The 21,122-nt window shown below is 37.5% G+C and overlaps 1 protein-coding gene across 6 annotated transcripts in view; it reads right to left on the bottom strand.

The window, feature by feature from the left end:
- TENM3 (teneurin transmembrane protein 3) overlaps positions 1 to 21,122 on the bottom strand; it is a 314,810-nt gene that overhangs the window by 280,837 nt on the left and 12,851 nt on the right. For 4 of the 6 annotated variants that reach the window (XM_058803859.1, XM_058803860.1, XM_058803861.1 and 1 more), the window contains exon 2: positions 18,545 to 18,823. The exons of the other annotated variants lie outside the window; for them this stretch is intronic. In XM_058803859.1, coding sequence (XP_058659842.1) covers positions 18,545 to 18,823 — 279 coding nt within the window. The remainder of the gene's footprint in view (positions 1 to 18,544; positions 18,824 to 21,122) is intronic. 6 annotated transcript variants of the gene reach the window in all.

Genomic DNA, 21,122 nt, shown 5'->3' with positions numbered 1-21,122 from the left:
ACTGTAATCCTAATCCCTTCCAGCCAAGTGTTTGTGGCTCCTCCTTGCCTGGCACTGCCAGCAGAAGTTAATAAAACTACTCCAAACATTCAAAGACCTCCATGAAAATACTGACCAGGAGTGGAACCCACATCTCCACAAAACGTCAGCCCCTGGTTGTTTAGCTGGTTCACCTTCCTCTGCATACAGAGCAGTCCGTAATTTTGTTGTTCCTAACAAAATTCTGTTTTTCTTTGCAGTATAACACAACATGCAATGGAAGTGAAAGGCAATGTATATTCTAAAATTGCCAAATTTATCACTCCATTTGTTAAGACACAAAACACTCAATCATGTGTTACATAAAAGGCTGTTCTCCCTAGTGCATCTGAAAATCCTCACCATTCAATCCTTTAGGTTGCAAAAGACCTTTCAGATCATAAGAGTCCAATCACAACGCTATGGCTGCTTCTGCTTTTACTAAGTGGAATACTTACCTTGATTGAAACCTTATATGAAGACGAACTTATGAGAAGTTTGGTTTGCCTCCAAGGCTGGAATTTCAAAAAAGTTCATTATGTTAATAAAGGTGCGAGTGATAATGGCACACTAATCAAAATCAGTAAATAGGCAAAGGCTGAAACATTCTTTCACATAATGGAAGCAGGTAACTTCTGTTTTCACTGTTTGGTGACATTAATGCAGTAATACTGAGTAACTGCTGACAATTAGCCAGAAGATGGAGCAGAGGTCTTGTAAGAAAATCACTCCCTGATGGCAAAATATTGAAAATTCAATTACACTCTGTTTATTACAGGCCTACATTAGGAACTGCATTCATAATAAAGACCTTGATAATATACAAATTAATCACAGCACAGGGGAGTGCTTTGCTAACTTTTTTACTCCTAGATGCATTCTTCAATATTGAGTTTTTAATATATCCAGACACATCAAAATGCTTTCTATAAAGCTTTTCAATTAAAATTCCTTAAATACAGTAGTATGATATGCGAATAATGTTCTAAAAGACTAGATAATTCTATTACAGGTCTTTGAATAAAACAAGGTGTAGATCCTAATTTTTAAATATCCTTCAGGAATTCTCCAGATCTTAGAATTCCTATTTGTGTTTCTATGAAGTACGTTCTCATGCAAACATCATGAAAGTCACATAGGCTAGAGAACTAAATAGTTTCTGCATATATTCACATTTACATATGAGAATACTTCATTTCCACATGAAAAAAAGCCAGCAACTCGAAAGCAAGCATATCCAATTTCTGCAGATCAGTTTGAAGTGATTGAATAATCTAGTTCCTACTATACAAGTTATAGCAATTATACAAAATGCTCCCAAGAAGAGTAGGTAGTTATAAATTCATGCTATGACAATGTGTATTGGATACTGCTGAATAATTTAGTTTCTGAATGAATATAGTCAGCACTTTGTTTAGACTTTTAATAGTCCATTGCCTACTTTAAAGACTTCTAGCTGCAAGTTCTTCAGCATAAAGGCTTTAAACTGATGTATTTCAAATCTATCTATATGCTTACTGATTTTAATTGCATATTTCCAGGGAAAGCAGTAAGACCTAAAGTGGAATAAAACAGTCCATTGTCTTCACATTTAATTTAGCCATATATGTTACTTAGAAAATGCAAACTCTAGGAAAAAAGTACTAAGCACAGTATTCCACAGGTTAGCTGTCTCCAATTTTGTTTGAGGGAGATTCCTATGGAAACCTGGTGTCAGAGTTTCACCATCAGCTACTGCAGATGTGAAACTAGCTCCTGCCTGGCTAGGTTCTGTGTTACAGAAACTCTCTTTGGATCCAAACATTCCAAATCTCACTTGCAAAATCCATCTACTTTAGGGAAGAAGTCTCATGATTGCTGAAAAGGATTCCCTGAATCTGCAAAGCACAGTAACTTGCAGTGCTGCTCCAGCCACTGACATTCAAGGTAAGCCCAAAAGACTGGATCAGACCGGATCTTGGTTCTGAAGAATATGCCCCAAATACAACACACAATTGCCCAAGAGGTAATTGATGATATCTCTGGTATTTAAAATTTTCTGGAACCAGAACCCTGCAGTCTTGCCCAGCTAAGCTTAGACAATCCTTGACAATTATGAAAAAAAAAACAAAAACAAAACAACACAGAAAGAAGAAATTATTAATCTGGTGTTCTCTTCTGTGACCAATGAATCTCTCATTCTGCCCAGAAACCCCTTCAACAGCCACACCTAAGTCATCATTTAACTACCGTGAAAATGCAGAACCCATGGAAATAGAGTTTATATGATAAGATCTCCTTTGAGCCAGACTCCTTCCTAGCAAAGATGAAATGAATCAATGTCACATCCTTTTAGCTTAAAAGTGTGTTGTTTTTTGAGACTTCTTCTCTGAAGTAAGGCATAAAAATGAGATGCAGAGCACTTTGTGGGATAGTCTGACAAAGTACAAAAACTGGAAGAAAGACTTGTGCTCATCCCAACATCACTCCCCTTGTATCTGCAAGTTTCTCAGCCTGCCTAGTGCATTTGATGTGAACAGTCACAACCAGGGAAAAAACCAAAATCTCCACACATTCATGGCATCCAGCCACCAAGCTGCACCTTCCTCCATTAAATCATTCTGATCCATATTATCAGTCTGTTCAGGTGGTACCTGGAAAGGCAGTACACAAACTCAAGCCAAATCTGTAGATGTTAGGAGTGAAGTCTTGAAAGCTGCAATACATATGCAAGCATGATTTCACATCTCCAGCTGTCCATATTCACAGGACTGCACTTTTTTCCTCTCCCAGTCTGCTGATTGGTGATGGCTCCAAGCAAGTTCTATAATTTAGAACAGTATGAGTTGATGTGTTACAGCTTTCATGAGATCCTAGTTGATGCAGCATGCTTCACATGAATTCTGGCAACGTCAGCCAATCTGCATAAGGATTTGGTCCCTCCTCAAGCCCATTTCCACAACTGACATTTGTAATGCTTGGCTGTCTGGAAAATCCTTTTATTCCTGTGTCCCCTGTCACATGCCATGCAGTGAAATTGCAAATGGAATACTTCTTGCAGAAGTGAGCCTTGCCAGCTAAAAAGCTGTGCACCAGAGGAGTCTGAAGAATGGAAGCACTAAAATGAGAAGGGCTAATAAGAAATGTATGGATTTATTGACTCTTTTCAAATGTAGACACCTGACAGGATAAAGTCATCCTACATTTCAGAAAGAGGAAATACTATCAACACAAGCACTTTCTCTTGAATTCTGCTGTGTCATCCTCACAGCTGCAAAACAAATGAGGCCACTTCTGGTTACAACCAGCTCTGAGGAGCTCCTGGGGAAGTACTGCAGAGAAAATATAGCACAGCATGTCTGGTATGGTGTCAGAGCAGAGAGCAGAGAAAGGCAATGCTCTGACCAGACAGGGCTGCTACCTGCACCTGGTTAACCCCTGGCTTTGCTCTCCACACTTTCAGCTATCAAATTTAGGGCAGACATTTCCTTACTCTACAACAGACCAACTCATCTGGGGGAGAGAACAAACATGGGCTGCAGTGATACACATGTCCAGCACACATAATGGCAGGTGTTCTAGTGCCAGCAGCTGCTTCAGCTGTGCCAATGCTACATGGCTGGTAGGAGGCTGGTAGAATTGGACCTTCTGTCACCACGGAATTTAGAGGCTTTTCCTTTTCCTTAATCCACTGCAGGAAAGGAGTATATCTCCATCCAATGTCCCTGCAAGGTTGAGTGTGCTTCCTCCTGCTACGCACCTCTGACTCCAAAAGTGCAAGCATCTGCCTCCATGTCCAACAATCAGTGGCTGACTGTAATGTGGCACATTCATTTTGTGCAAGAATGGAATCTGGCTGGTCTACCTGATAACAACCTGTTGCCATGATTTTGGTGGAATGGGAGAAGAGTGGAGGAAAGGCCATTGCTTCATTTAGATGTGATGAGACTGGTTCAGATAGTTACATGGAGTTGATTTCACTCCTCTCCCTTATGCTTTGTGCGTCCTACGGGAAAATATCAAGCACACTGAGCGAGGCAGTATGAGCAGCTCTCCAAAACAGGAGATGGAGACACTTGTGCCTGTTTTCCAAAAAAAGAAAATTAATCTGAATCAATAAAATTTGAATCCTCAGGTTGAAGAGCCCTGAATAAGAGATAAGAGAAAATGTAAAAATGGTATTGTAGAGGAGTGTGAAAAATATCTAAGAACTTGATCTAAGAGTACTGATATAATAAAAAAATCAAAATAATTAATTCAGGAAGTACATAGCAATTTAGCCAAAGCCTGTACCAAAATACCATCTCAGCTGTCTGTAGTCTGCTGTAATGGGAGGTGCAGGTAACTGAAGAAAAGGCAGTAACACAACCTCTGCTTTTTTACTCCAGTACAAGTAGATAAAGAACACATTTCCAGTAATAGCAATTAGCAATACACTTTAACAACATACAAAAATATTCGCATTTATTCAGAATGTGCATACCCAAGCATCTTAAAATTCTTATAATTTGTGTGTCTCATCTGAAATTACAAGAAATTGTCTAGGTTTTTGCACCCAACTGGGTATTTTTAATTGTATAAAATTTAGAGAGATTATTTGCAGGATTCAAAGCACTTTTAAATTTATACAAGGTAGGGCTACTGCAAATGTATTTTGATTTTATATGTATTTATGCACACACACACACACATATATATATCAAAAATATTCCCAACTGTTTCAAGTCTAACAAGTTAAAAAGGCAGAGTTAATAAATTTGATGGAAAATAAGCAGTATGATGCTCATTTTTAAGTAGGAAAACAAAACCAGAAAAATTAAGCATGTGCAAATGCAGATACAGCAAATTAGTGACCAAATCAAGATTTCATTGAAGTGTCTCTTACTTCAAAGCAAATGCTTTGAAGGCTTCCCACATGTAAAGTTCAGAAGAAATTGATAAGCAGAATGAAAGACACTGGAACTGGAGTTTAGCTGAGCTAAGAGTTGTGCTTTAGTAATTACAAGTGATCAGCACACAGAGTCCAAGGGGTCTAACTGGAACTCACAGCAGAATACTCAGCACCAATTCAGGACTAAATTTAATGGACATAATGAGCCATTATCATCACATCCAGGAGCATGGTACATTTTCTTTGATTATTTCCACAGACTATCCAAAACTCAAGTCCACTTAGCTTGTGAAGTCTGATGAGAGCACAGCCTGAGGTAATACAGACACAAAAACAACTCATAAAAGATTAGGTCAGCTTGATTTAACAAGGAAAAATAAAGTAGAACCACACTGGAAAAAAAGACTGTGGGTTTTTGGGAGGGGAAGGATTTGGCTTATTTTGTTGTTTGGGGTTTTTTTTATTTTTTGTTTGTTTCTTAAGGCAAAACAGCATAATCACACGTTTGGATAAAAACATATTACACTGTTTGGCCTTTTTACAGGTTCTGGGAAAAACCACCACAGCTCCATAAAAGCAGAATCAGACAGCATGATAGAAACACATTCAGAAAGCCTTTTTTTTTTTTTTTTTTTTTTAAATATGACTGGGAAATGCTTGTTCCCGTACCTTAAAACATACAAAACTCTACTTTAAAATCAAAAAGAAAACTGGATTTTCAAATAATCAAAACTAAATGGTTACTTCAAATTCATATTATAAATTCTGGGGTAACCAGAATCAGTAGGGAAACTGTTCCCCATGAGAGATTTTCTCTTGTATTTACCAAACATAGATACTTTTATCATTGAAACAACAGAGAAATCCCTCAGTTCAATTAACTCTCCAGCTTCAACAAAAGTACATTGCAGTAGAATCTTTTTTAAAGGAATAATTTATCAGAATTCTCTTTAATGCTTTTTTATAACATTGAAATAACTCAGAAAAGAGGATGAAAAATTCAATTGTGTAGAGCTGATCAGAGGAACAAAAATCTATTCTGAATGAAGGTAAGCTGATTAACTCTTTTTATAAAAATCAATGCATTTGATACTGCAAACAACAAAGAATTTGTAAGAAAACTAGAAATGAACTTATTTTAAAAGCAAATTGCTAACTAAAAGTACACAGACTCTGTTACCATATTTTCAATATTGTTATAGTACTTTAAATGTGTTCCCTAAATCCCAGAAGTGCAAAGAGGACTCTGTGGATAAGGAAAATGTTGTTAATGTTTCCAAAGTGGACACCAGCATTTTCTGGGTAAGTTCCATTAATAGTTTTTTATGCTATGCTACATTTGGGGAAAAGGTAAGAACTCTAACTTCTATTTTCAAAAATGGATCTGAGCATTTGTAACAACTGAAAATGAATTCTGAAATTCACCTAAGCCACACTTGACAAATACTGCCTTGTATCATGGGGACTCCAACATTATTCCAGTTTGGGGACTCCAACATTATTCCAGTTTAAGTAATGTTGAAAAATAGCTAAGTTCCAAGTTACTAATCTTTATGAAATCCTAGTAGCAGGAAACAGACAAAAGAATTATTTTTACCTAGCTGTATCTTTTATGTCATGGGGATTGTTGCATAGGAATAAAAACAGGCACATTAACTCTCTCTTTACTGATTTCTACTCATAGCCTAATGGCCAGCAGATCCCAAAACATCCTAATAAATTGCATTTTGGGATAATACAGAAATACTCACGTGACACTGAAGAGCCTTCAGTCTCAGAAACTCTTACAAACTGTATTCCAGAGGGTTACTACCACTGTGTAAACAAAATCAAAGTCTGCTGATGAACTATCAGATCCTGAAACCTTTAAAACACATTTTCATGTGTATAGGAACTGCCAGTAACCAGCATGGCTATTTGATACCTTGGAGCTTTTCCTTTGAAACTAAAAATCTTATGGTTACAGGTTCTTTCCACTCCACAGTATTGTCCTGCTGTATTTTCATAGCAAAAACCTCAATTTTCAGTAAAATGTAGAAAGCAAAGGAGAAATGGGTTAGAACCACAAAAACGTGAGCCCATTTGTCTGTCCATCCATTTCTTCTTTGCAACTTCTACACACCACAGGACAGATAGAAATTCAGCAAATGCCCTGGCTGAATTCTAGGGCAGGGACTTCTGGTAAGATCCCCAATCTTTTGCAGCTGCAGAAGGAATCAATGAAAGACAGCTGAAGCACAAGACAGCTAATCTAATGAGCAAAGGCAAGCCTGGAACAACGGACTTTTACACTCAGCCCACTTCTATATCAAGACTTCCTGTGAATTCAGTCAACATTTTCGATATTAATTTGATTTTTTTCTGGGAAAGATTTTCAATAGCACTTCAGTGATTTAGAAGCACAAGTCCTATTACAACTCGCAAGGATGTGAGCTCTCAATTTCCGGGGTGATTTTAAAAAAATCTCATTCTACCTGTAAAATGGAAAAACAATCATTGTTTTCTGCCCTCTAACTACACTGATACAAGGGCTAAAAGAATATTCAGCACTGCCCCTGCGTGAACTCCTCACTTTTGCAAGACTCTAGAGGCTAATATACCCTTATCATGATTTCAGGTCAAAAGATTGAGTCTAATGGACCAATGGAAGGAATTAATTTCAGAGCTCAGGACCTTTAATTGAGAACAGATGGTGCCTAGTCCCTATAAATTTAAAGTCTGGGGCCTGTTAACAAAAGCATCTAATCTCATCTCAATTGCCATAAGCAGCCAGGATCCAGCAATATTGAGTTTACAAAACAATATAACAATCTCCTAGAACTTTACAGAAAGCAAACAAGCAGCAAGGACAGTTAATGAATAAGACGTCATCTGCGCTCTGCAGCTAAAGTAGTTAAGGGAAGGAGCAGCAGAATTCCCCACTGAGTGCAGCTTTTAAGCAATTTGAAATAAATCTCCTTCCAGAGCATGCAGCAATCACGCAATGAAGAACTTAGCAGCTTGAACAATCCTAGTTACATCTACATGGAAGGAGACTGGACACTATCTATTTAACCAAGGCCATATTCTTTCGAAGTCATTTTGACCCAGGTATCTTGTAAACCTTGAATATTACAAAGAAATTCAAAGATTATAAAATAGCTTGATAAATTCAATATTCATCTTCAACAGCAGGAAGAAAAGAATTCTGAAACCTTCTCAAAGAACTAAATTTTCCCTCAAAGTATCACAGACTTCTCACTTTTGCTGTTTTTCTTCAAACTGCACAAGTGACCAACATAGTTCAGTGAAACTCACTGCAAAAAGAAACTCAAGTTTTGTAGAGAAATAAAACAACCTAAATTCTTTAGACTGCCTGCCACAGGTGCAGACTGAGACTCCATAGCATTAGTCATCAGCACTTATCCAAAGCAATTTATTTGTAACTTTAAAGTAGTTTATAGAAATATTACATTAATAAAACCCCAGTGACTGGGGGGGAGGGAGGAAAATCAATCTCTCCAGCATACAGTAGTTCAGTGGCAGATGTGAAATACCAGAATAACTTTCCCTTGCCCATGCTCATGACTGCACATGTATTCACTGTGAAAATGCTTCAAAGTTTCTAGGTCATTTGAAGAAGAAACAACTGGTCCTCAGCCCTGTATGTTTACTCTAAGAAGACTATGTGTATGACAAAAACCTGTGTAAGAAAAGGTGCTGCAAGGATGACCGTGTATGCATAAATATGGCTATATACACACATTTATGAATCTATTTCACCACAAGGACAAAAAGCAGCCATTAAATAGTCAACTAGAAAAAACAGCCTGTGGTCTGTCTCTACTTTGCTGTGGCTGACAATCCAGAACCTGGGTTTCCCAGGTCAGTAGCTTCTTTTTCTATTGTGAATACTGAACTAGAGATGGAACTGCTCACATTTTGTCTCAGATGTACCTAGCCAGCAGCCACAGTACCCCAGGCAGGGATCGGGCAGCAGCAGAATGGATCTGGCATAGCAGCTGCAGAGAATCATCAAACTCTCAGAAAACTATTATCTATTATTGATGTTATTACACCAACTATGAGATAGTCACGCCTACTAAACATTTGCATATTTGTAATTTAATCCATAATTAATTTACATTGTTCATTCTTCCTAACTAGATGCTGTGGGTTCATAATTGTAAAATCTAAAACAAAAAGAACAAAGAACAAAAACCAGAGTAAGGTAATGATAAGAACTTTGCAAATTTCCATGTTCGATACAGAAATCTGGACTAAACCACAGAAGTATCAAAGGCATTTCCACTGAAATATTTTTAAGTTGTAGTGCAAAAAAACCCCAACAATTATTATTCCTGATTTCAGTGATCTAAAACCACATTTCTTCTCTACAACATAGAGGTGAAAACCATAGATAGCTAAACACCTGACACAATTTAGGAAGGGTATAGTGAATGAAGGGGAGAGTGTGGAATAAAAATGAAAGCCACAGCTTCTTAATAAGCATTTCTTTCCTGAGATTTCAGACTTCATCCTCTTCTTACCTTAAATGAAGGAAAAAAAAAACCTTAAATTTTGCCAACAGATCAGGCAGCATATTATTGAGACCCAGAACAGTTCTGGCTAGAAATTTAATTTTATGCTGAATCCTCATCTGTATCAAAGAAAAAAACCTTTATCCAAAAAAACACCAAAGTAAGTCTTTACATGGCTTTAATAGGAGTTAAAGAACTATCTATTCCAAAAGGTTTTGAAGCTTTTTGTAAAAAAAAAAATCTTGACAAATTTTCTCCAGCTGTTATTTGACCAGCATACAAATGCTGTTACCTATAATTATTATTGATACTCTTACAATTGCACAGCTTATATTTACTTTAAAGTTGAAATCATTATTAGATTATTTCTCAATATGACATAATTATACAAGGAAATGCAATGAAAATCTTATTTCACATGAAAATTAGATTAAGCATAAAAAACACCTTTAAAACAACTGAATATGAATAATCCTATTTTTTATATAGGATCACTACTATTTAGACTTTATCTCTGCCATTCAGTTAGTATTAGCTGATGAATACATAAATATCTGTGAGTGTATATACACCCCGACCCTGGTTTTGACATACCTATACAGGAAACTAGGGAAGCAGTAGCTGAGGATCTTGCTTTCTAATGATAACCAGATAATCTCACAGCTTTGACAGATTTTTTTTCCTTCTTTTTATTTCAGTAATAATTATGTCAATAAGCCTGATTCAGCAAATTTGCTGCTCTCTAATTCATTAATTAAAACAATTTACTGCTACCACTGTGATTTTTCAAGGACATCAAAACCACATTCCAAATCAAAACATCAGATCATCAGTTCACAGATGTGCAAAGCATACATTACTCTTATGGCACCCCCACATATAAAGCCTTGCACATCCAGAAGAGCACATATGGTTTAGACGAAATGAACAGCAATATTTTTATATCAAAATTAAAATGAGAAGAAAAAAGTCTATGAAAAGTTAACCATTTCCAGTTAGAAGAGAAAAACAATATTAGTATTATATTAAATTGCAGAGCAACATTTTTATGGCCCTAATTTTATCAACATGCTTCCTGCTGACTAATTTTTGGGTTGAATAAGACACTTGACTCACAAAAAACAAAACCAGAAAGGAACTTAAGAATTTATATTGTGCTGCACCCACTTTGTGATGGACTGATAGCAACTACAGCAGCACTTAAAAATTGTCTTGGAAAATACACTAGATGATTAAATATCCACATGGTCCCCAGCAATCTATTTCTCTGAGTTACTTTAGGAATGCCATTGTCTGAGCTAACTTCAGCTTTTTGCTATTTGCGCTGCTTGCTTCTGGTCCTTTTTGCCATTTGTGGCCTCTGTAACAGCGGCAGTATCTAGACAGGACACACTGGGGGCAACAGGCTGAGCTCTCTCCCAATCTCTTCTAGTGTCTTCTATTTCAAACCTCTGGTTATGCTGGTTAACCTTGTTCTAGCCCTCCAACTGGCTGGCACTGGCCTCAGAATGTAGCCCCAAACCAGTCATGGAGACACCACTTCTGTCCTAGCACTGCACTGAATGCAGCAGCCAGATGATTTCAGTAGTACTCTGTATGTACACAAAGACACATAAATTTGTGGAAGAAACCCTCACATACCATAGCAAAAGCCACTGCCCAATGACCACTGTGACTCTGAGGTCTACCCAGGAGGAAACAGAAATGTTTCCTGGACATGCAGGATGGGGAAGCCAAAGCTCAGTGATGGTTAAGAAGCCCTTGCTCTGCAGAGGAAGTGGGAGCTGTAAAGCACCACTTCTGCAAGCTGAGCATACACAAATCCAGGGGCCCAGACCTGCAGCACCCACTGGTGCTGGCAGAGATGACCAATGCCATTGAAAGGCCACTGTCTGATTCCTTGAAATGTAATGGCAATGGGGGAAAGTTCCTGCTGACTCTTTAGGAAACAAAGATCATGTTATCTTCAAGATGGGCACGGAACATATGAGGAAGCAGAGGCAGCAGCCCCACCCCGGTCTCCCAGGGAAGATGACAGAACAAATACTGCTGGAGTTATCCTTCATATGCTGGGATAGGCTTCCAGGAAAAGAAAGTGAATGGTAACAGCTAACATGTATTTACCAAAAACCAATCGTATCCAAACAACCTGACTGCTTTCTACAAACAGCTAGGTGTCTCAGCAGGTAAAGGGAAAGCAGCAGATACTGTTATCCTTGGCTTTAGCAAGGTTTTCAGAGTGAGCTCCCATAGTGCCCTGCCAGCCAAGCTGCAGAGAGATGGACTGAATGGGTGAGCTGCAAAGAGCATTTTGTGGAAAACTGGTTGTATGAAGAGGCTGAAAGAGTAGTGTTCTGTAGTGCAAAGAGCAAATCTTGGTCAACATTAATGGCATTCATCAGGAGCCAATATTGGAATGATGTTTTTATTTATGTACTTAACATCTTGAGAATGAGTAAGATGGAATGTGCCCTTACCAAGTTCGTGGATGACACCAAGCTGGAAAGATTGATCAGCACACTGCAGGGCAGGATTACCTTTTGAAGGGATCTCAATAGGCTGTAAGAAGTGGCTGAAAAAAACCTCATGAACTCCAAAGGCAGAGTATCCACAGTAACAGTACTAGCTGGGAGCCCACTGGAAATCACCTTTGTAGTGAAGGAGCTGGGCAGTCAATGCAGACAAGTTCAGCAGTGTGCCCTTTCAACAATAAGCCTAACCACATACTGGGCTGTATTCAGAAGAATGGAGGCAGCATACCCTGGAAAGTGATTAGTCCCTTTTATTCAGCATTTGAAGGCCACATCTAGATGACAATATTCTGTTTGGGGCTTGCCAGTACAACACTGATAAACTGGAATGAATTCAGTGAAGACTGCCCATGGTGACTGGAGTGCTGAAGCATACAAATTGAGGAGAGGCTCAGTGAGCCTGAAAGGCAAAATCCAACTTTGGTCTTCCATTACCCAAATCAATGGTCCCAACTGCAGCAAGGGAAGCTCTGATTCGATATAACAGGGAAAAAATTCACAACTAAATTAGTTAAGTACCAGAACAGCTGCCCTGAGATGATGTAGAATGTCTCTTCTTGCTTGTTATAAAGCATAAACTTTTAACAGATTTTTTCCTAGGATGCTTGCCATCTAACTGATTAGAAAGGTTTCTCCTCCTTTCTCTTTGCCCCTTTCTAAAGTTGTTCTGTTTGTTCTTACCTTCCAGAACCGTACCATCATCAATGATTTCTCATGCATGAATCATAAAAAGCTCAGAACCTGCAGACACTCTATACATGCAGGAAAAAATTTATTTATCTAAGCAACCTCTAATCCTTTCTTTAAGAGTATAAATATTAGCTCTGTGATCAGTTACTCAGGTAGCAAATGCTGAAAAAGAAAAACAGTCAGAAGAAAAGATATCAGCAATATAGTCTTCTTTCATTACTACATAATAAATCAACTCCCTCTTTTTCTTTTTTTTAGTATTCATGTTTCAACTCTACTTTTTTACTGATTCTGTCTCAATTTAATTTGTATGTCCAGATCTCCCCAGAGTCTTCCTGAAACTTCTTCGTAAGCTCTTCCTCTGAAATTTGACCTTCCTTCCTTCCTTTTTTTGCATGGTGTTTTTTCCCTTAAAATTCAGATTTTTGGAGAAATCCTGAGATATGACAGTTGGTCTTTAAACATCACTTTCACCATTCCTTAACATTAGAAAGATTCATAGACTTAAGAACCAGGAGCGAATTGTGAGATTTTCTGCTTTGATTTGTTTTTCCTTGCAGATCCCAATTCTAATTTCATTGGTGTCAGTGTTGCTAAATCTACAGTTCCTGCACATCAGAAAATTTATCCAAGTGTTGCCAAAGAGCCTCACCCCCTGGCCTGACAGTCTACACCAAACTCCACCATAATTAAGATGGTCCTTTGGAACCTAAGGCCTTTCCTTAACAGCAAGTTCAGTGACACTCAAATCTATGAAACGCAGGAGATCACACAAAATTACTGCAAAAAGATCAGCCCAGCTGTTGCCTCTTTGGCTACCACTAGCCAAAGGAATTATGAACCTGATTTTCACTTGCATTAACAATTAGATTGTTAACTGAAATATATCCACAGGACTACTGTGATAATAGAATATGAAAACTGGCATAACTATAGAAAACTTATAATTTTTTAGAAAACCAGAAATTACTTTTGTTTATGGATTTCTGCTACATGTCTCCGTAACCAAAGAAAAATTTGTACGCCTGCTAAATATTAAATATTATTTCAGAGCTGACTTCTGTCAAAAATAAAACAGATTGATTTCCTGGTCATGAAATTTTTTGGCAGCAAAGCAAGATTTAAGGCATATTGGCAAGCTTAATGAGGAGCAGACAATTGCTACATGGAAATCTGTGGGAAAAAGTGAAGAAATTGTAATTGGTGGTATAGCAGTAAGATGAAGATTAACTCACCAGCTATGTGGCTGGTTTTGATCAGTAGGCTCAGCATTTGGCTAGCAGGTGCAGCTACTATTCAATAGGGTCCATTTAAATCAAGTTTTGTGCCTTAGCATAAAGAAAGATGTTAAATGGGTGAAAGCATGTGACACTACTTCCTGAATTATGTGCACTATTTAATAATGCAGAGTTCAATTATATGCTATAGATGAACTGGGTTAGAGACAACAGATTAAAATGTCTTGGCAAGTATCTTATCAATGTATTTCTTGAGTTTCAGAGATCTGAATGCCAGTAAATTCATCATTCTGGAAGGACAAGACAGTATTAGATTCACAAGAATGCTATCTTCAGAAACTGTCTGGAGTTGGAGAGGAAGCAAGTAGGTGCCCATGCAGTTAATAAAGTGATATTTTCTCCTTATAGGAGCCCTCAGCAATAAACAATCTAACAGCAATATCTACTTTTCTGTATCCATGAAAAATTGGTCTAAGTTTCAAACCATTTATCTAACCAGTTTAGAATGACTGCCTGAGGCCATGAACTTGACTCCCTCTTTCCCTTTATTCTTAATATTTAGCTATATCCTGATCTCCTCTGGTTTTCTAATAAACACCAATCAGTGCAAAACTTTCACTAAACAAACACACAAAAAAAGGCCCGCCTTCTAATGCCATCAGAGCTACTTTCTGTGTGCCCAGGTAGTTTTTGTGGCAGTCAGCTATGCGGCATGCATGTCTCTGGAGTGCCCCACCCTTTTTCAGAAGCACCATCACTACTGCTTCCAAAGGAGCAGAAGGTGACATGGACTTGACCAAAGACTTTGGTCTGATATGAGTGACTTTCCAGTCAGAATCAATGCCTGACTTTCAGGCCAGCACACAAAAAGCACAAATAAAACCAGTTATATAATTTTACAGGGAGGAATAAACAAATAAATTTAAAACAAAACAAAAAAAAAGGTGCTGCATTTCTAGAATTAACTTTCGTGTTTTGCTTATTAACCTTCTGATGTCTCATTAAGTCAGGGATTGCAGTTTAATGGGTTTAAAAAATAATTTAAATATTGAAGTGGATTCTAAGATACCTTAAAAATATATTGACCCTTTAAGCAAATGGGCCATTTGAAGCCTAACTACAACTTCTAGCTCATACTCTCCTGGAATATTTATCCAGTTTAAAAGACAAGCTTTAGTAATCTTAGAACAGCTTAACAACATAAAATTACTGGCAAGCTTGTAAGAGACAGCCAGCTTGTATTTCAAAGCAACAGCTCCTAGAACAATTACCAACATAAATTTCTTGATGCAGCATTTATGAAATAACTTGCAATGAGAATAGAGAAGAAAAACTGAAAAAGCATGTGCATGCTCAGTGTGCTCCAACTGATACATCACCCTGTACGTGACGCTGGTTGGTTGCCCAGATTAACAGATGCAGGCCCTCCTTCCGGCAGGCTGACATGACAAATCTCTCAGAATATGATGCCAAGAGTCATACATGGAACTCCAATGAAGTCAAATATTTCTTTTCAGAATTATTTACTGAGAAATATCCTAAAACAACCTTTGATGTGAGACTACATCTATTAATCCTATGTTTGATATGTGTTCTGTTTTGGTTTTTTTTTTAAGGTCTGCTGGCAGTCACAATATGTTCTTAGTATATTTAAAACTTTCCAACTTGATAATGTGCAATGTTATTTGTTTAAACAAACCTCTAAACCTCCCAAGATTATTTAAAACTTTAAGTCACTTTTGTAGGATTTCAGAAACATACTATTAAGACTTTGACAAATAAAAGGTTAGTATTTTCAACAAACTATTTCTTCTTGCTTATTGTAATTATGCAGCAGAATTACAAGTTTTGCCTTCCTGAGGGATATGCAATCTACAACTATTTCAGAAGAGCAAGTACATTATAGTTGCAAGGAAAGAAAGGAAATGCTATTTTGATGCTGAGCTTCTCCTCCTGCCTAATTGGCAAGAAAGAAAACCCCAAGTACGTTCAGCAAATTGCTAATCCTGAGATCATAAACCCGTATTATGAGTCAAAGTTCTCATCATTTTGACAAGTCCCATTAACTCCAATAAGGCCTGATGATGGCAATGGACTATTTAAACAGTGAGTAGTTTCAATGGGTGAACAGTGGGATTGCTGAAACACTGAGGTCTTTAGGTGAGGGAAGTACAATCTGGTGGTGTTGTGCTTTGCTTATCATCACCAGTTGCTCCTTTTCTACCTTAGAGGCAAACATGCTGCATAGAAATGCATTTACTTGTAAAATAAATTAAACAAAATGCAGTCAGGAATCTTTCCCACACAGCAGAGGGGGATGCAGTATAGAGGACTTGTAACTCTCGCTTTGGTTTCAATGCCTTATCAAATTTGTCAGATTTCAACAGGATACTGGCACAGCTGTTAACTTTAGGCCATAAATTAACAAAACTTGCACCTGCAGTTCAGCCCTTTGATTAGAGCACCTGTGCCTGCCAGGGCAATACCGTTTCCCTGGCTTTAAATTGTATTTTCTATTCTATTGTGAACATTAAATGTACTGAGTTCCAATGACGTGTATAAAGCAATTTCTCAGCCAAGTCTTCCATGTTCAGTGGAAACAAAAATTCAGAGAAAAAATACCAAAGAAGATTAAGCTTTTCACCCTTTTAACATCTCCACTGAAACGGCGACCCATGACATGGTCCAAGTTATAGATGTTTCATAACCCTAGGGAACTCTCAAGCCATCAAAATTTCATTAGCTTCACAGCAGTCCCAGTACATTCTTAAATTGGACCGCTGGCCTCCCTATTAATAAATAAATCAACTGTTATCCTTTTTAGTGGCTAAACTTTTCGCTGAAGTTGTATCAAACACCAGACATTCCTTCCATAATTTTAATCACTGCAGAATAATGCATTTTTTAACACATTCACAGTCTTCTCACACATGTAAAAACAAAACACTCTTAACTTTCAGCTGATGGAGGATGTTTTGGCACATTGTAATCAGATAATTTCCTTTTCAAAAAACTGTAAGTATAAAATATATTAAAAAGTATACCAAACCTATGGTAGCTCTGAAGCAGTCACTTCTTTTGTAATGCAAAGATATGACTTCCTATGGAAATAGGATGTGCATGCACGTGCACATAAAAATATATTTTCAAGATCAATCAGCAAGAATTTTACAAGAGGGTCAAGAGAATTTGTTTCACCACAGACCTTTCCAAATCACAGAACTGCTCAACAACTTATTCTAGATTGCTCTGCAGCTGAAATACCAAGCTTTATCACACAGAAACTCCACTGCCAAAAGGTGGTAGGCAAGTACTTCTGTCTTCCTCTTTCAGAACCTGCCTCAGACTCAAAACAAATTCTCCAAGCATGACACAAGACACCTATGAACACTGAGAGCTGCTCAGGTACCATGTAGCATTATATCCAACACAAAAGGAGGGTCCCATTTGAGACAGTGGTTTTGCACAGGTATCTTCATGTAGAAACAGCCACCAGCAGAAAAATAAGTATGAATAACAGCAAATTATAGCTTTGGTTTTGCTTTCTCAAGCTGAAGTTAAAATAATAAACAAGAAGGACTAAACTTCACTACTTGTAGTTTAAAATAAAAGTGCATTAAGTTTTTAAGCATTTCCATACATACATACCTACATAGCTGTTTCGCACCGTGTGTTACAGTCATTGCTGGAGGATAGCAATAAAATTGCTCTAATTTTTGTACAGCTGAGCAGACAGGTTTAATAAATTAATAAAAAGACACGTAGACATGCAGGCAATAGCCATCACTAATTTTCATTGTTACTCATTTTTCTTTATTCCTCTTTTGGGTTTTTCACATAGAATGTCATGAAATTAATAGAAGAATTAATTGTTTTAATTCTAGCAAAGCTGAAAATCTTCTGCAAATAAAAGTTAAGACTGGTACAGTTAGCATTTAACAACACATTAGATTCTGTTCATAACCTCAAGAGGAGGTAAAAAAAACTCTGAAAAGCTTTAAAAATGAATCAGTCAATTGTATTAACCTATTTCCATTTAAACTCTAAGACTTAACATACAATGGTCATACCCCACATCCTACAAAGCTGCTAAGATTTTTGTTGCAGATTTTAATTGCACAGTAATCCAGTCCCCCAGGCACATCAAAGCCACATGTCCCTCTTCACCACAATTCCAATTGCTCTCATCAGCTAAGAAGTTTAAAGCACCATCAAATTTCTTTTTCAATCCCATAAGCCCTGTTAATAAGCTATTCTTTGAGTTCACTCATCCATTCCAAGATTCTGCAACTTCTCCAAGATGTCTTGAAGAACAGTTTACAATGAAACTTTTGAATGCAAGCTAGCATGGGGAAAAACTTTATCGCCACTTAGCTGTACCCCAGAGGGTAACAGGTGACATGGCCTGAGATAATACAGAACTAATCTTTTTTTGTGATTGAACTCTTTCAAAATTACAGCTAAAGCATCATACCCAAAGGTTGTGTTAGTTAGGACTGATACTGAATATTGACTTTTACGGGAAGAGGAGAGGAAAAAAAAACCAGAGAAGGTAAAAAAAAAAAAAAGAAGGCAAATAACTCAAGGCCATTCCCTTAATGATTTAAAATTACCGAGTGTCAGCCAAAACAGCAAATAAACATTCATTTATACATGGGCATATGCACAAGAACTTACCATTTTCACTGTCGGACTTGTTCTCGTGTTCGGTATCAGTCAGAGTGAGGGCTGAGTTGGAACGGCTCGACAGACAGGAACTGCGCCCTGATTTGACCCCCCTGCCCCAAAGTCTCATGGCATGCTCTGGAGACATCACTCCTTCATTTTCAGTATCAGCATCTGACCCTGCACTGATAGAGTAACCTCTGTGGGGGAGCCCCATTTCCGCACAAAATGCCAGTCCTCGACGAGCTGCTGGTTCACAAACTCCTAACTGCCTTAGGGTAAAATTCTGTCCTGATTAGGGGAAAAAAAGATAACAAAAGATGAGAAATTTTTAATTATTTTATTTTAAAGAATTTTAAAGTAAAAAAAAAAAACTCTTCATGTGTACAATTGTCTTAGACATCACATAAGGTGTTTTGTCAAAACTCCACCTGTATTACAATCAAGTGGATTCTTTTGTCTCCAGCTCTTCTCAGCAGTATTTCATCAACTGCTTAAATGAATCAAAAGTGATCCTGGCTAGCAAATAAACAAAATAGAACCTCCTAACTAAGAAAAACCAATTCAGTACATGAAAGGATTTTTTAAAAAATTTAAACTTTCCCTTTTTTCAAAGAAAAAAAAAATTTCCAAGCATAAAAGCACTTAATAAGGCTTTTGTCAGAATTTTTACTTGGTTGGTTTTGGGGAGAGTGTTTTGTTTGTCCTTGTTAGAGGCCAAAGCAAGAGGCTATTTTCCTCATAGAAACATCACCTAATGTGGTAATGGGAAAGATAAACAGGAACAAAATTCACCTAGTTTTTATTTGATTTCTCTGCCCTACTTTAATATACAATTACAAACAGAAATACAACCACCTGTTACCTGCAAGTATTACAGTAAAATTGTTCTTTTTCATGTCACTGTATTTTGAGAAGCATTTTACACTTTGACTGCTGAAGCAGAGTCTGTGCATTTTAACAGACTTCTAGCCAGTTTTGGGGCAGAGCAGGAGACATAAGTGAATCCCAATGATTGTCTTAATAAATTAGGTGCAATAAACTTGTGACACTTAAATAACTTAGAGTGTCTAAATTATGCGATACTCAAAAATGACTGCCTTTTTAATGGCTGTGTCTTCATCCCACTTTTATGTCTGTAGATTTAAGACATTTTATGATATATAGACATTTGGCAAGCTCCTTTGCATACCTATATCTATGATACCTTTCCAACCTAGCCCACAATTACTTCGCAGCTCTGAGAATAAATTAGGACACACATTCAATTTTTGAATCTGACAGGCATCCTAATTTCTCTGTAATTAGTCATTTCACATAAAAACACACTAGCAAGATAATTAAAGCTTATAATATGTCAAGAACAGAATTCTCTACATGAGAAAGAAATAGAATTGCAAAAGTATGAATACAGAAGTGCAAATAATTCCTGAAATATTAACAGTTAATGCACTGGTCATTGACTTTTTTTAAGTAATCTGGTTAATTATTTTATTCCTGCACACACCTGAAGCTGTTGCAGTAAGTTTGTTCACAGTCAGAACCATAAATGAATTCTGACAATGACTTTCATAAATTATGAAAATCAATTACTACAATTAGGTACAAATCAAACTACTTATTATGCAGCTGTGAATAGACATTTGAATGAAAATAAAGCTGGGAAGGTAAATATAAAGGAGCAAGCATATTTATGACTATGTCTGAACAGTGTCAAGGGTATAAGAAAGGGGATTATCATGCACACTGATAGTATCTTGTAACTTTTTAAAGCTGTCATGCCATGTGACTTCCTGGGTTTTATTGAGAGCTGAAACTAATCAGCAAAGGAAACAGGCCAAACAAACCGCCCAGTGGTAATAGGGTCAGAGCTGAAAGTAGTTAAGTGTCTAAAATGCTCATTATTTTGCATTTCTGTAGATATATACTAAGGGTGACACTTTAGAACACTGGTTTATTGGTACATTAGTATGTGAATCCACATTTTCAAAAAGTTGCCTAAAATGAGATACAAATACAGAAGAAGCCTCTGTGCCCATGTGTATGTATACAAGTGTCTCTACACACACATGGGGTAGATAAGGAGTAAACACAGTTGCACATGCAGCACCTTATTTATTCTAAAAAGAGCATTTTGAGAAGCGAAATGGAAAGGAAAGAGATATTCTGACCAAAGACAAGGTTACTGGAGTCAGTAACACAACTGCTGCTGACCTCAATGGGACAAGGTGTTCCAGCTGTGGTCCCCAGAGGCTCATGGTGCTGAGGTGAAGGCAAGGAAGGAGGCAGACAGACACAGCCACTGCCCCCTGAGCCACAGGCAGGGCAGCTGCAGCAGCAGGAGAGCAGCACACCCTGCAGCTCCCCCCGCAGCCTGCTGCACACAGCCCCTGCTCCCCCTCTGCAAAAAACCCCCTGCACTCAGGCACAGCAATTTGGAAAGGCTCTTATACACACACTTCTTTCCTTGTCATAAGCACCTAAGTGAAACCACCTGAGGCATTCTAGAACATCTTCAGGAGCTTCACAGGAGACTTGGTCTCAAGCATAACATACCATCTACCATCTAGTAATGGATTTTTAACTTGAA

Source organism: Ammospiza caudacuta, chromosome 4 (assembly GCF_027887145.1).
Source record: "Ammospiza caudacuta isolate bAmmCau1 chromosome 4, bAmmCau1.pri, whole genome shotgun sequence".
NCBI lineage: Eukaryota > Metazoa > Chordata > Aves > Passeriformes > Passerellidae > Ammospiza > Ammospiza caudacuta.
The sequence above is the reverse complement of the archived record's forward strand: the minus strand, read 5'-3'. Positions and strand labels throughout refer to the sequence as shown.